General features: G+C 47.6%; 2 protein-coding genes across 2 annotated transcripts; one reads left to right on the forward strand and one right to left on the reverse strand.

The window, feature by feature from the left end:
* Nucleotides 1-2,839: 2,839 nt before the first annotated feature.
* LOC308461152 (uncharacterized protein) lies at nucleotides 2,840-8,518 on the forward strand. Its single transcript, XM_080977815.1, has 4 exons — nucleotides 2,840-2,899; nucleotides 5,229-5,473; nucleotides 6,100-6,618; nucleotides 7,898-8,518. Exons 2-4 carry the CDS (start codon nucleotides 5,309-5,311, stop codon nucleotides 8,363-8,365), a joined length of 1,152 nt encoding a protein of 383 aa, XP_080833941.1. The 5' UTR covers nucleotides 2,840-2,899; nucleotides 5,229-5,308; the 3' UTR covers nucleotides 8,366-8,518.
* A 545-nt stretch (nucleotides 8,519-9,063) lies between these two features.
* RPL18 (ribosomal protein L18) lies at nucleotides 9,064-15,567 on the reverse strand. The gene is made up of 7 exons (XM_080977816.1): nucleotides 15,464-15,567; nucleotides 12,283-12,369; nucleotides 11,839-11,946; nucleotides 10,707-10,805; nucleotides 10,150-10,273; nucleotides 9,966-10,035; nucleotides 9,064-9,211 (listed from the first exon to the last, which is right to left on the reverse strand). Exons 1-7 carry the CDS (start codon nucleotides 15,464-15,466, stop codon nucleotides 9,136-9,138), a joined length of 567 nt encoding a protein of 188 aa, XP_080833942.1. The 5' UTR covers nucleotides 15,467-15,567; the 3' UTR covers nucleotides 9,064-9,135.
* Between the last annotated feature and the right edge of the window lie 861 nt (nucleotides 15,568-16,428).

The following is a 16,428-nucleotide window of genomic DNA, read 5'->3' on the forward strand; positions in this document are numbered from 1 at the left end:
CAGGCAAAAGAATAATAGATGGACACAAATTCAACATACAAAAATGGCAACATTTCAGAAACCAGTGGGAGAACATTTCGCTCTCCAAGGGCATTCTGCTGCAGACTAGAATGTTGCCATTCTTCAACAAAGGAACTTTAAAAGATGTCAAGAGAGTGAAATTGTTGAACAAGAATTTATAATGTCTTTGGATTCCTATTCATTTAGGACTCAGCTGAGACCAAGTTTGTTTTTTCCGCCCTCCCTTTCCAGGTGTTAAATTAGCATAGCAAAGTCAGAAAGATTGTGTTGCCATCAATTAGCACTGCTGTGAATTAATAACAGAGTTTTGCCACGTCTGCATCTGAACTTTATGCATAAATAGCACTGACTGCATCACTCCTGGGCACAGTTTATTTCTCTAGGCATGATGCTCCTCTTGAGTGTCACGGGGTGCAACTCTTGCAGGGTACCCCAGGCTCTTGGCCAGTGGAAGAGGGAAGAGTTTGCCTCCCTTCAGCTCTGGGCTAGAAGCAGTAGGAGCTAGATGCTCTTTCCAGAATGATGAAGGAAAGCCCCTGCAGCTGCTCCTTCTCTGAAAAACACAGTCAGGCAACTATCCTTATCTGAGGAGAGTTCATCAAAAAGTCGTGTGCGCAGTACCTCAACAATCTGTGCATTTCAAATGGACACCTTTGCCCCACCACCCTAGGGCTTCCTCCTGTGCTTTACATGCATGGTGCGCATACAAATGTAGTCCAAACCATCTCAAAAGGTTAGCAAAGGCTGTGTTAGGGGGTTCACCCACTGCCCCCATGATCAAGCAGCTCCTGCTCCCATTGCTGCCACAACATAGGGGAAAGTAATGCCACTGATTAAGGAAATACCTGTTTGTGCTTTTTCCAGAGAAGCAGCCATGCTAGTCGCATCAAAAAGAACCAAGTCTTGTGGCACTTAAAGGCTAATCAATTTTATTGTGGCCTAAGCTTTTAGGAGGGACGCGGGTGGCGCTGTGGTCTAAACCACTGAGCTGCTTGGGCTTGCCGATCAGAAGATCAGCGGTTCGAATCCCCACGACGGGGTGAGCTCCTGTTGCTCGGTCCCTGCTCCTGCCAACCTAGCAGTTCGAAAGCACACCAGTGCGAGTAGATAAATAGGTAAACGGTGTTTCCGTGCGCTGCTCTGGTTTCGGTGTTCCGATGTGCCAGAAACGGCTTAGTCATGCTGGCCACATGACCCGGAAAAACTGTCTGCGGACAAACACCAGCTCCCTCAGCCTGTAAAGTGAGATGAGCGCCGCAACCCCAGAGTCGTCTGTGACTGGACTTAACTGTCAGGGGTCCTTTACCTTTTTTAAGATTTTAGGAACTACATGACTCCATTTCGTTAGACGCATGACATGTAATCTTGTGTGGGATAGCTCAGTTGGTAGAGTTTAAGACACTTAATCTCAGGATTGTGGGTTCGAGCCCCATGTTGAGCAATAAGATTCCTGCATTGCAGAGGGTTGGACCAGATGACCCCTAAGGTCCCTTCCCACTCTACTGTTACGGTAAAATCTGGGTGCGGGGCTACTCTGCCACCCAGCTCGTCGGACTAAGTCCGCGGGTCCCTGCGGAAGAAAATGAGCTCAGCCGGAGACAGGAGCAAACTGCAGAAGATCCAAGTTTATTGCGCAACAGGTTCAAGACGAGATTGAACAGCGAGAAAGGGGTGACATGAACTTTTGAAACTTCCCTCCATGTCCCAGAATACAGTGCAAAATACATCACAGTTACATCATGAATACATTAAGGAGAGGTTGGGTTACACAGATTACATCATGAATCCATTAAGGAGAGGTTCGGTTACACCGGATTAACATATGGAGGAGGGAGGGGGGAATATGCAGAGCTGGAGATATGTGCAGATAAGCACTTCCTGAGTACCGGTGATGAGAAGTCAATGGTCCATGTATGCATATTCTGTCACCTGGCATTTCCCTGAGGAAAGGCTTGGCAGAGTGATTTGACAGGATTAGGGTCTTGACACCTTGGTTGAGGGATTATGGAGGGCAGGGGAGGTGTCATGGAGTCCTAGAGAAATTGAGCAAATTGGCACGTTGATTTTCTATGAATTTTATAGATTTTAGTCCCTTTTGACATTGACAATTGGAAATAAATGGATATATTGTAGCGAAGAAGAAGGTGAAGAAAACATGCCCCCCCCTCCGTATCACTACAATTCTATGATTCTAATCCTCCAATGCTGGGTTATTTTGCAGACAGTTAGCTATAATTGAACTATCACTATCTGTAATTACAGGAACATAAGGCCATTGGTCTATGCGTCTCAGTATTCTCTCCACTGACTGCCAGTAGCCAGGCGTCTCTTCCAGCCTTGCCAGGTGATGCCATGGATTGAAGCTGGCACTTTCTGCATGCAAAGCGGTGGATGCTCTACCCTTCCTCATATTCCTTATTTCCATTTGCCTCTGACCCCAATGATTACAGATCCCCCATTCCTTACATCCATGTGTCCATATAAACCTGCAAGGATGGGTGACACTTAATAGTATGCATCTGATTGAAATGGACTATAATCTACGGGAGTTTATGCCATAATCAAAGTGTTTAGTTTTTAAGGCGTCACGAAACTGTGTGTGTGTGTGCTTACTTTTTGTGATTCTCTCTTCCCCCCGGGGGCGGGGGAGGGAGTTAATGAGGGAACCCACTATATACGCAGCAACTAGGACCCAACTCCTGGCGCGCTTCACTCATTCCTTTCGAGTCTGATGCTGCCATCTTGGTTGAGGGAAAACCGGACAGCGCCTTTCGCGGTAGTAGAGACAGATAGGGCTGATTCACTGCGGCGGCCATTTTGGATCGGAAACGAGGCTGGGAGAGCGAGCGCGATGGAGTTGAGCTGCGGTCCCGCCCAGGTACTGAGCAACAGGGGTGCATCGCCATCCCCAAACCTGCCGCTTTCAGCCTATCTCAGGGCTCCCCTTCTCCTCAGTATCGATGCTCCACAAATTCGGGCAGCAATCCCTCCCTGTTACGCTTCATATATGCATCTGCACTTTATTGCTTCATAGAGAGAGAGGGGAGGGGGAGAGAGAGTATTACGTCTGTATCTTTTTTCCTTGTACATTTTAATAGGATCCAAGTATTTTTGCAGCAATGCTTTCTTTATATGTGCCCATATCATAGCTGTCAACGTTTCCCTTTTTTTAAGGGAAATTCCCTTATTCCGAATAGAATTCCTCACAAGAAAAGGGAAAAGTTGACAGCTATGACCCATATATGAAAAATAGTCTGGAACCTGGAAGGATGCAGTTCGTCACTTTTGACTTAAACTATATATTGTAACAGCGGCTAACAAAGCAGAGGTCATCTTAAATTCACATAGCAAAAGGTTTCTGTATTGCTCTGATATCTTGTGTGTCACATAAGAGCAACCGCAGAAGCAGAAACAATTTGCTGTGAAAATTTAATGTCTGTTATGTTGCTAGCAGTGATGTATGCAGGTTTTAAAAATTTGTATGGTCTGTCTTGCTTATGAAAGATAATCACAAAGTCAGGTTGAAGTCATGGTGAATCTCCAAGTTAACCCCAAATCAGGAGAGGGGTTGTGGTGATTCTTGTGTACATTAAAGACATGGTACTACTAAACAGGGACTCCTCCAGATGTTCTTCTTACTGCACATTCATGATGATCTATGTTCATGATGCTATCACGGTGGTCAGACAGGATCCCACTTTCAATCCTTTAGTCACATTCCTCCATTTCCAACCGGATGCACATATCCTGCAGCTGATATTCTGTAATTTTTATGCCACACATGTTCCGGTTTAATTTTGTCCCACTTTTGTTGCTCTACAAAACAGTCGTGTGATAGTATCAGGGAAGCATCGCAAGCTAAAGCAGAATAAATCCACCACTATTTTTGTGTCACAGAACATGTTGCGGATGAAACTTGCAATAGAACATCAGTCTGGAGAGGCCCACAAAATGTAATCCTCCTAACAGGAATGCCGTGAGCCAGTGTGGGTGTGTGCTGCCCCCCTGTGGGCCAGAGATGGAGGCATGAAGAAGCAGCACAGACCTAGATTGCAGCTGACACAGCAGCAATGTATCTCCTTCTTGGACATGAGAAGCAGAGATTTCTGGGAGAGCACAGGGCGCTTGTACAGTGTAAAATCAGAGAGGAGCCTCACTGGTTTGCTGGCAGGGGAAGGTGTGTGGGCTTCTTGGAAACAAAGAATCCCTTGTTTCTTTGTGATGGCAAAGAGGCGAGCTTGGACTTTTCAAGGCCTATCTATTTATACGTACATAAATTTCTATACCACTAAATGAAAAGGGGGAGATCTTCTCAGAGTGGTGTACATAAAATTAAAGGTAAAAGCAAAGATCAGAAGAATGTAAAACTGCTCACATGGCAGGGTAACTTTGCAAAAATAAAAAGGTTTTTGAGCTAGAGTGAAAAGCGAATCAACAAATTGAATAAATTCCACAGTATAGAGTCTGCTGTGCTCAATTCCATGTGGCACAAGGGACCAGCTAGCAACACTGCTGCAGAACGTATCAGAATAACAGGTAGGAATAGGGAAAGGTGGTCCCAAGGCTTTTATACACTCAGCACCTTCAATCTGGCCCAGTAGCCTAAACGGCCTCGGTCCTGTATACCTGAAGGAGCGTCTCCACCCCCATCGTTCAGCCCGGACACTGAGATCCAGCACCGAGGGCCTTCTGGCGGTTCCCTCATTGCGAGAAGTGAGGTTATAGAGAACCAGACAGAGGGTCTTCTCGGTAGTGGCACCTACCCTGTGGAATGCCCTCCCATCATATGTCAAGGAAATATACAACTATCTGACTTTTCACAGGGAGGGAACCGCCAGAAGGCCCTCGGAGCTGGACCTCAGTGTCCGGGCTGAACAATGGGGGCGGAGACGCTCCTTCAGGTCTGCTGGGCCGAGGCCGTTGACGGCTTTAAAAATCAGCACCAACACTTTGAATTGTGCTTGGAAATGTACTGGGAGCCAATGTAGGTCTTTACAGGATAAAACAGTTTGGCATGGGGAGGGTGGAGGACAGAGATGACATCAGGTGAGCAAATTTGTTACTGTGCCCTTAGCCTTTCAGGGCACTACATTTCCCAGAGCTTCTTGGGAAGGGGGGGAAGGGGCACCAAGGGCCAGGAATAAGGATGACCCTTGAAGCAACAACCACGCTATTGAAATACCAATAAGCCGATCATTGTTCAGTAGGCCTTCCCTCTGGTCCTGGTGACCTGGTTGTGGCAGATGAGCAGGTGAAAAACACCAGCGCGTCACCCTGTTGCGAGGGCATGGCTGCATTGCATGACCACGGCGCATACTGCATACCAGAAGGAGGACATGCCCTGAAGAGGCTTGTGAGGGAGTTGCAGGACACAGCCCACCGCCAGAGCGAGCGCCTTCTTAGCCTGCAGGGAGCAGTGGAAGCCAACCAGAAGGAACACCAAGAGCTGAAGGTGAGGGTGACCAGTGACTAATAATAATAATATTTTTATTATTTATATGCTGCCCATCTTGACCGGGTTGTCCCAGCCACCCTGGGAGTCTTCCAGCAAAATATAAAAGCACAATAAAACATAAAAACGTCCTTATGCAGGGCTGCCTTCAGATTTCTCCTAAAACTCAGATACAGTGGTACCTCGGGTTAAGAATTTAATTCGTTCTGGAGGTCCGTTCTTAACCTGAAACTGTTCTTAACCTGAGGTACCACTTTAGCTAATGGGGCCTCCCTCTGCCACACGATTTCTGTTCTCATCCAGAAGCAAAGTACTTAACCTGAGGTACTATTTCTGGGTTAGTGGAGTCTGTAACCTGAAGCATCTGTAACTCGAGGTACCACTATAGTTGTTTATTTCCTTGGCATCTGACAGGAGAGTGTTCCACAGGGCGGGCGCCACTGCCCAGAAGGCCCTCTGCCTGGTTCCCTGTAACTTCACTTCTTGCCATGAGAGAAGCGGCAGAAGGCCCTCAGAGCTGGACCTCAGTGTCCGGGCTGACTAGGTGGGCAGGGAGCAGAGTTGGGTGGGGGCAACTTTGCGGAAAGCCATGCCAACGCCGCCATTTTGTCCTTTGCCGCACACAGGAGAGCGCGGACAGCGAGAAGTGGGCTCTCCTTTCCCACCTCGGAGAACGCGTCTCGCAGCTGGAGGAAGAGAACCGGAACCTGCGCTGGGAGCGGGAGCAGCTGGAGTCTGCAGGCCATCGCATGCGCAAGGAGCTGGATGCCAGCGGCGCCACCGTCCTCTCGCTGAGCAGGCAGCTGAGGGGGCAGCGCGAGGCCCAGGCGCACCACGGGGCCTTCTCCCTCGAGAGCGTCCAGGGCGACGGCAAGCGGCTGAGGTTCTACACGGGCTTCGACAGGTACCCCCGCCTGGTGGCCTTTCTGGACTTCCTCCTCGAGGGCGAGCATGGGGAGGTGGGGAGCCCGGAAGGCAGCCCCCACAGCGCCCTCAGCCCCGACAACCAGCTCTTCCTGGTGCTCGTCCGCCTGCGCCTGGGCCTGCTGCTTCAGGACTTGGCCTTCCGGTTCCACATCTCCGAATCCACGGCCTCCCGCTACTGGGTCAGCTGGACGGAGCTCATGGAGCGGAGGTTGCGACAAGTGAGTAAAGCGAGGCAAGAACTCCTCCTTTCTACACGCCCCGGAAAAACAACACCAGAGAGTTAATGAGAGGTGCAATGGTGTTGGTGAAAGGAGCATAGAATAATTGGGTTGGGACTAAAGGGTGGGTGGTAAGGAGCTTTCAGATGGTGCGTGGTTGCAGCCTTTCTCTTCTGAGGCTTTTGAGGTGCAATTCCCATCTGCCCCAGCGAGTTGGCACAAGGCTGTTTTAGAAGGGCCTCTTCTGCCAGTCCTGCACTGCCCCCGGTGGATGAAGTCCAGAAGTCCAGTTCACACTGTTCTCCCAGCCCCATGTGTAGAAAGGGAAGAAAAGTGTGCTGTAGAAGCACATTCTATTTTCTATGGTTTGGTTCCCACGCCCCGCCTTGATTTTTAGGCTGTTGCCCCTCCCAACAGAGAACTTTCTTGAATTCAGTAGTAAAAATGATATTCAAGAGCACAAATCCCAATAAAAATTAACCCCGCGGTGAAGTCCCCATAAAAATTAAGTGGTGTGTGTTAGCCACAACAAACTGGTCCTATTGGTTTCAAAGGGAGGACTTCACAACTTTTCTATGGGTTTGGACTGTGGCATGTGCATCCTTGCTTTCCCATTTCTTTTGCCCCCGTCAGTTCTCAAATCAAAACAGAAGGCAGAACTACTGCCCCCTTTCCTGTTGACCCTCTCCTCATTCCTTGAAACTCACAATCCAGAAATGAGAGCCCCCAACCATCGCGCAATTTGGCCTATGTTTGCATTAATCTTTTGCAGCCCGAGGGCCACATTTCTTTCTGGGGGCCATGTGCTAAGGGTGGGCAGGGGAACAAATATAGTTTACCTTTGTACAGCAGGCTAGTTTTTATGCATACCCTCTATCTCCTGTCCAGGCAAGCAAGAGGTCTCATCAAAGATCAAGAATTCAGGCAGGCAAAAGCAGTTAAGGAGCAAAGCAGGGCCAGTGAGGAGTGTGGCTTAGGGAGAGGGGTGAGGCGTGAGGAGAGTCCCAAGGGCCAGGTAAGAGTAGCTTGGAGGGCCAGATTCGTCCCAGAGTCTGAGGTTCCCCATTCCTGTTTTTAACCTTTGTCAGAGGCAGTCATGCTTCTGAATACCAGTTCCCGGAAGTCAGGTAGCAGGGAGAGGGTACCGTTATGCTCAGATCCTGCTTGCAGGCTTCCCACAGGCTCCTGGTGGGCCACTGTGAGAGCAGGATGCTGGACAAGATGGGTCACTGCCCTGATGCAGCCGGCCATTCTTACAGATGTCTTCTCCTCCCTCCAGATCCCAGTTGCCTGCAGCCAGCGCTACATAGATGCTTTCAAGCCACAGCAGCCACTCAGGCACCATGATGTGCCACTGGTGGCTCTGGACTGCGCAGAACTGTTGTTCGAAGCCCAGGGGCGGTCAAGAGGCAGAGGAGGAGATGCCCCTCAGGTTCCCAGGGCTCGGTACTCACTGCACGGCTATGCTCTGGCTGCTCCCAGCGGCTTCCTGACGTTCAGTGCCGGGACTGGCAAAGAATTGCCTGTGTTGCCGCCGTTCCTGCAGGCAGGGCCTGTGGAGTTGACAGCCCAGCAGGAGGCGGCCAAGAGGCAAGTGCTGAGCTTGCGGAGCCTGACGGACAAGGCTTTCGGCTACCGCTTCCTGCGTGTCGTTCACCCGCAGAACATGGAGGGCCAAGTGGGCAGGGCGTGGACCATTTCCTGCTACCTGGCTTGCCTGCTGCACAACCCCATGGGGCTAGGCTAGGGCAAAGGAGTCCTGCTCCCCCAACAGTCTCAACACTTCTGTGTCACCTTCATTGAACGCTGCTCCTATTCCCACACCTGCATTGTAATTTTATTGCTGGGCCCTACTTGCTGCCTCAGAATCCGTGCTGCAGAATGAATGCACCTTTTAGGACACCTATGTTTCTGCTTTCCTTGACCACCAGTGATAGTAACCAGGAAACTAATCCAAAATTCATTTGATATCTTGGTTGAGCACCCCCAGACCCAACATTTAGCAATACTTTTATCTTAAAAAAAAAAGTCTTCCCTAAACTGTATTTTAAAATTCTAGTTCAGTAACTGATAGGCACCAGCAGGAGTCCTTTTTCCAACCAACATGTCTCCTACCCTCCAGCTCCTGCAAATACTTCTCTTTAAGAAGTCTTCTCTCCCTCCCTCCCTGACACTTTTCTTTTATGTCTGACATTTCCAAAACACTTCACATAATTATTGTATAGTATAATTATAATTATAAGTATAATTGTATAGTATAATTATTGGGTCATCTCATCCACTCACGTTCAGTAAAGATTGTGGGAAGACTCAAAGCAGGTTGGGAGGGGAGAGACATCCTGGGAAAAGACTGATGTTCAGGCAAACCAGACGTTGTTGGGTCTACAACCTGCCTTTACAATCTTCCTAGCGCTTGACTGTCTTAACAAATGACACGACATGGGGTTTTTTAATTTATATTCAGAATAGCAAATTTAATCCATCGCATCACAGCCTTCAAATATTTCAAGACCCAATCTAGTTTTTGTAGCCTCGACTGGCACGGCGACCTCGAGCCCGCTCAAACTTGCGGCCCTTGGATCTGATGTATGGCCTGCAAAGTGGAAAATGTAAGAGGAGTTAGTAACACAAATAGGAGCCTGCTCTTGCTTAGCAGATACACTGCTTCAGGAAGGAGATGCGTGCACAGTAGCCTCTGAATTCAGAGGTGCTGCAGAATCGTGGGGCTCTCTTGCTCCCCCCTTCTATCCTTCACCTCCCTAACCCCAAAAAGGCTCCCCCCTCTCACAGACTGTCCCAGCTGCCTGAAAAAGTGAGAAGGCGTCAATGGAATTTACTCTGCTTCCTCTCCCAAAATTCCCAGAGCGTCTGAAATCCAAGAGCTGTAATCTGAATCCAAACCCCTCTTCAACTTCTAGCGTACAGAGAAAAAGAGGCCAATGGGGGGTCATGGCTGTATGGCAAATCATGCAAGAGAATGTGTCTTGTACGCTATAAAGTGTTGCCAACTAGTTGAAATACTTGGGATTGGGTGTGGAAAGCCTGTTTTAATGCTCACAGGATAGCCTAATTAACTCTCTTAGGCAGCTATGAGGTTCAAAACGCTATGGTGAGACTTCCAAGACTTGATTCCTTGGAAGAATGGGATTCAAAGGTCAGAAAAGGCCTTTTAGGGCCCTTTGTAAGTATAATACTGAAGCTATACCACAGAAGAACAGGAAGTAATAAAGTGATTGTGTAAACAGGAGAAAAATCATATTTTTTCCTCAAAAACCTACAATTATCTTGAGGGGCAGCATGGTAAATGGGAAGAGGCTAGCAGGAGACCTGGAGCCTGAGGTACTCACTTAGTGTGGCTGTGTGGGGTTCCAGGGGCCTTGCCAAAATGCCTGTAAACTTCGCGAGCCTTCCTGGGTCCTGCAGGAGGCAAGTCAGAAAAGATGCTTTAGTCATACTGAGGCATCAGCAGCAAACTAGCACCTGCAAGAACTTCGCAAGCCTCAAGAGCTTGGTACCTTCCTCCCGACTCACCAGAAAGCAGCACAGTTCCTTGGCCCTTGGGGGCAGCCATGGCCAACTGGTCAAAAGTCATGATCTGACCACCAGCTTTCAGGATGCGGGTACGGGCTCCTCGGGTCACTCTCAGGGCACAAACCTTGGAGGAAAAGGGAAACGGGTTGCAACGTGAGATGAAGTATGTCATTTGTTTGCTCCAAAAATAAAATTTGCACCTTCATCTATACCCCAAGCTAATTATTATAACTAGGGGTGCAATTAATTGATTGAATCAGAACATTCTGATTGGATAAAAGGATGCTCTCCTGATTAACCAGGCAGCAGACCTGGAATGCTTAGTTAATGAACTAAAACTCATAAACAGATTACAGTCCAAGCGATGGCCAGTCATCAACTGCATGTACAATTATAAGTTGCATGCGCCAACCACTTCCATGCCATCACATGCCTATCAGACATTCCTATACACCTCCAGTTTTCAAGGCTGTCAAAGCAACATCCCTCCTGCTGCCTAAAGCCTCTTGAGTTCCTGCCCTTTGAACAGCTCCTCCACCACCAACTAGCCAAGCTACCTTCAGTTTGGGGATTTCCTGGATGCGAACATCATCGGTCACTGTACCCACCACGACAGCAGTTTTGTTCTCCCGGCCTGGGAGCTTCATCTTACGGATCTGGAGAGGGAGAAAGAGTGATCACAGTGAATGTGCACGTATTAGCTGTCTGAACAGCAGGCAGTGGTTTAACTATATGACAAGGAGTGGGCTCCTTTTTTATATATGAATGCGCACCCAGGTTACTTTAACTGGGACAGCAAGAGAATGGATCTGCCTCACCATTTCCTCCTATAACTTGCATTAGCATGATCAGCTGCATATCTCACTAGATTTACTGGGCCACCAACCTGCACAGCAACCCACTGCTTTGGGGTTGGGGAAGGAGTGCATTGCCCTTTTTAGTTTAGGAAAAAAAAGTGAAGGGGGGGGTGACATGATAAAGATGTGGGGAGGGAAAAGTTATACTCCCTCTCTCATAATACTAGAACCTAAGCAGCTGAAAGTTGGAAGATCTGGGACAGGGAAAAGAAAGACTTCACAATATGCATACTTAAACTATGGTATTTGTTCACACAAGATGCAACTAACTGCCACCAACTTGGATGATGATGATAATAAGCATTATTATTACTCTATTATTTATATGCCGCCCATCTGGATGGGCTTAAAAGAGGACAAGTTCATGGAGAATATCAATGGCTACTAGACACAATGGAGATATTGCGCCTCCCCTGTCGGAGGCAGTATGCCTCTGAACAACAGTTGCTGGGAATCACAAGCAGGGAGAGTGCTGTTGTTGCCCTCAAGTTCTGCCTGTGAGCTTCTCATAGGCATCTGGTTGGCCACAGTAGGAACAGAATGCTGTGCAAATTGAACATTTCGACAGATCTAGCCAGGCTCTTCTGATACCCTTAAATAGGGAAAAGCCACACCATGGGCCATAGTCCTGCTCCTTTCCTTTCTTCCTGCCTTGCTCCACTGCTTGAAAAATGCTGGCAAAGTCACACCAGAGGTGGCTGTTTATTCCTGAATTTGGATCTGGAGGGGTGGTGTGAAAGCGAAAGATAGCAACTGAGAATTCCTATGTAGGGCATCCTGTGGAAGCGTATAAAAAAAGGTAAGAGAGATTGGGAGGGGAATCTGCACTTACCATGCGGGAAACAGACAGCGGAGGCCTGTTGGTGCGGCTCATAAAGAGCCGTTTCAGAATCACCTTGTTGAATTTTGCATTGGTCCGTCGAGCAAGAAATCTGTAGAGCTGAAGAGGCAACAAAGGGGTTGACAGGATACTTGGGGGAGTCTTGTTGGCCCGTCCCTTTGCCCTCCCTTTCCATATTATGTCCACAATTCAGCTTCCAGCCCAACAAGAAGCCTCCAAATATAACCCACTAATTCTGTTTTCCCACAGCAGGTCAGTCCCCAGCTTCCCAAATTCCTTAGAGCCTTCTTTCTGTAAAAAGACTCACACATGCCAGTATGCCACCACCACACAAATAAGCATGGGTGAAGGGGGGAGAGGGAGAACATGACCTGCGGGAATTCTGGCTCTTAGCCATCTCCGAAACCAAAGATTTTCAATCACGCTGGTTCTCACCTTGACCAGGAGGCGAAGGTAGATATCCTGACTCTTAGGCTCTTTGCGTCGAACCTTCCGGTCCTTGTTGTGGCGTATGTCGACTCCCTGGGACCAAGAAAGAGAAGCTGTCACGTAAGTGGGTTTGTGGGAGAATCTGCCAGACGTGCCTATATACAACCACACCTCCCTCCTTTCTGAGATATAGAAATGTTGGGTTTCTTAATGACTGGGCAGCATATACTGCGCCAGCCTTCACCAACCTGATACTTTCTTCCCAGGGAACTCTGGGAATTGTAGCTCTCTGAGGGAAATAAAGTATCCCTACAACTCTCAGCACCCTTAACTAACTACAGTTCCCAACATTATTTGGGGGAAGACAAGACCATTTAAAGTGGTATCATAGCGCTTAAAGGTATTGTACAGATGGCGGTTAAGTTCCACTGAAAATAGTGGGACTTACAGCTTAGTAAATGTGCACAAAACTGCAGAGTTAATTTTGGTGGCAATTTCCCCCTCAGCCTCATTTTTTTCATCTGCAGAATGGTGCCAAATAAACAATCTCTCACATAGAGAGGCTTGTGAAGACAATCAACGTTCAAAGACTTTGGGACATTTTGTATGCTATAAAGTGTTGCCAACTAGTTGTCCACCTTCTCTCTTTGATCAGAAGCTTAGGTAAAAGAGAAGCTGGGAAGAAAACTATTCTCAAAATTGCCCATGACAGCACTAATGTGATAGGTTGTGACAGAGGTCCATTTGGTTCAGCAGTGTCAACAATGATGGATAGCAGCTCTCCAGGGTCTCTCCTAGCCTTGACTGCAGAGGCCAGTGATTAAACCTGGGACCTTCCATATGCAAGGCATGTGCTGTACCCTGTTAGCTGCAGCCCCTCCCCAAATACCCCCCCCCAAAATGGGCAATGTGCAAGAGGAAAGAAGTACAGGGATTACACTAATCTAATTACAACAAGCAACTACAGTGGTACCTCTAGTTGCGAACACCTCTGGATACGTATCCTTTGGGCTACACATGTGGCAAACCCGGAAGTAATGGAAAGGTTTCCACCCCACGCACATGCGCAGAACAGGTGCCCCTGGATGTGAATGTTTCGGGGGTAAGAACGGACCCCCAGAATGAATTAAATTCGTATCCAGAGGTACCACTGTAGATGCAAACCATTCTGCAAGTACAATGCCAAATGCACAAGAATGTTTCTGCAATAACTGAATACTGGGCTGGTGGCCCAGCTGCACCCCTATCTGGTCAGGGACAGCCCAACTACTGTTCACTATGCTCTGGTAACCTCTAGGCTGGATTACTGCAACATGTTCAACGTAGAGTTGCCTCTGATGATGGTGCAGAAACTTCAACTAGTGCAAAATTCAGTGGCCAGGTTGCTCAGCAGCGCAATATGGTTTGAGCATATTACACTGATCCTGGCCCAACTGCACTGGCTGCAAATTAGTTTACGGGCCCAATTCAAAGTGCTGGTTTTGACCTATAAAGCCTTAAATGGCTCAGGACTCTCAAGGAGCGCTTCTCCCCATATGAACCTACCAGGATGCTGAGATCATCCTGAGGCCTCTATGAAAGTCTGGAGGGTGGCAACATAAGAACGGGCCTTTTCTTTAAATGTGTTTGAGAGAGAGGGATTATTGGTTTGATTTTATTCTTATTTTGTGTGTTTTATATTGTGAACTGCCCTGAGATTTGTAGATGAAAGGTGGTATACAAATTCAATTAATAGTAATAATAATAATACAACCAAGGGAAGTTGATATTCAAAGCAAATTTGTTTGTGGTCTAAGTTGCTTGTTACTGCATGTAGTTTATTAAGGGGGTTCCCTTTTTATTGTTTCATGACGACAGGCACCCCAAGTACATGTTCATCTTCTGCACACACGAGCTCCATTCATCCAAGCCATTCTTTCACATCAGAACCTGTTAATCGCCTGCATGCTCACCTCCCACATGCCCAAAGGACCCACCACACTAAGCCCCTCTCTTTCTCTATCATGAATAACCAAGGGTTATGCCTAGTTGCAAAATCCATTCTCAATGCAACTGCCCCATTCTCTGCTTCTAAGATGCCCCCCCCTTCCCATTCACACCTGCATGGATAAAGTTCTATTACACAAAAGTAAACAGCATCTTCCATACTCCTTTCTCACTATGGCCACGCCTACTACTGCTGCTGCTATGATGTAAACCTCACTGGCTGGCATCAGGAATGGGCAACCTGCAGCCCTTCAAGATGATGCTAGACTGAAACTCCCACCGGAGCTAATCACTTGACCTTTTTTGTTGGCATTGATGGGAGCTGGAGTTCAACAACATCCAGAAGGGTCACAGGTTATTTGTTTATTGGTAATAGTGAATTACAACCCCATCTCCGTTCTAAAGCTATTATGCTCCTTGTGCAAAGGCTGAACGTCCACGCTCCATGTTATTAAAAGGTACTCAGCTTTGAAAGGCTGAAAAGTGCAGTATTTCTAGAAACCAGGAAGCTGCCTTATAGAGTCAGATCATTCGTCCATCTAACTCAGAACTGTCCACATGGATAGGCAGCACCTCTCCCAGCTTGCAGGCAAGAATCTCTCCCAGCCCTACCTGGAAATGCCAGGGACTGAACTTGGTACTTTCCACATGCCAGGCAGATGCCCCGCCACTGAACTACGACCCTTCCCAAAATGTCGAGATCCATAACGGCTGTTACAGAAAGAACTATAAATGCCAAAGCCGCAGAGACTTTCTAAGAGAACGGCTACGTTTCAGCTGGGTATTTAGAACAAACTTTTCCGAGAAAGCATGCCGCAGCTTCTCGTCTGCCTTCTTTTTTACCATATAACGAGCCCGTAATCGTGTTTTAGATAAGACGTGTTTTTTTATTTCCCCCTGTGTAATGTCAGGACGTGCACACACGCGTGTAGACTCCCCCTTCCTCTGTCCAATCTTAAGCGGCTCCAGCAACGCTCCTAGGCCCCAAATTCATCCTGCTCCTAAAGAGACACACACACACACACACAAACCCTCCGCGGTGGTGTCTCTCCAGGCACCGGCTGCGCCCGCCAATACTAGTCTCCCCGGGCACTCCAGGCCCTTCTCCACACCGGCGCGGCACCACCCGCTGTTCACGCCGCCTCCCCGGGAAGGATTGCAACCGATTCACCTCCCACCTCCCTCCGGTATCAGGACTCACCATGGCAGCGTCAGCGGCGCCCGGAAAAAAAGGGAAAGGAAGAGGCTGTAGGAGCGCAAAGAATTGTGGGGAAGGAAGGGGCGAGACGGGAGGAAGGGGCGTGGCTTCTGTTCTCTATAGTAATTCTAGGATGTGCACCATAGACGTACGACAGCTGTAGACTGACAATTCCTTGGGTCGAAGACGGAGCTTCCTAGTTTCTTTTATTTACTGTACAGTACATCGTTTCCACTACACCACTTCTCCGACAGGAAACGAAAGGGAAATCTCAAAGCTGATGCTGGGCAGCAACATGTAGTTAATACCGCCCGCCCACCCGAAAACGTAGAAGCAAAACCAGGATTTCAATGCTTTTTCAAGCTAAGGGCTGATTGTGCAAGGAAAATATAAACAAGGATGCTTTTAAAAAGATAAGAAAGAAATGCTCTACAGGAATATATAGAGTTATTATTTCCATATTGCCGTTTTGTGCCTGAGCTCAGTGAGTCACAAACAGCTCTGCAATGTAGTCCGGCTGTTGTTATTCCCATATTATGGTTGGGTGTCTCAGAACCACTGTGTATGATGCTGTCCACAGTTCCTCAATCATCCATTCTTTATTGATTGCATCATAATTATCATTTTACAGACCACTTAATGCCAAAATAGGCTTCCAGTGATATACAAAGTGGGAGCATCCGTAACATAAACATTAAAACACGAACATTCATAATTAAAATACCAATAAAACAATCCCATTAAATCAACACAGCAATTATAACAGGAAACTATGCAGTAAGCATGTGGTGCTATCAACATGCAATCAGTAAGTTGAACATAATAATTATATTTTTATGTCATTCCAATCTCTGAGTGTTGTGAGTTTCCAGGGGTTCCAGGCACTTACTCAGGGTTCCAGTTTCCTTCAGAATGTGGCACAGTGGAGACTGTGGTTTCTTTAGTATGTATGGTTTATTTACACATAT

The sequence above is a fragment of the Podarcis pityusensis genome (genome assembly GCF_964106645.2).
Source record: "Podarcis pityusensis genome assembly, chromosome: 13".
NCBI classification, from domain to species: domain Eukaryota; kingdom Metazoa; phylum Chordata; class Lepidosauria; order Squamata; family Lacertidae; genus Podarcis; species Podarcis pityusensis.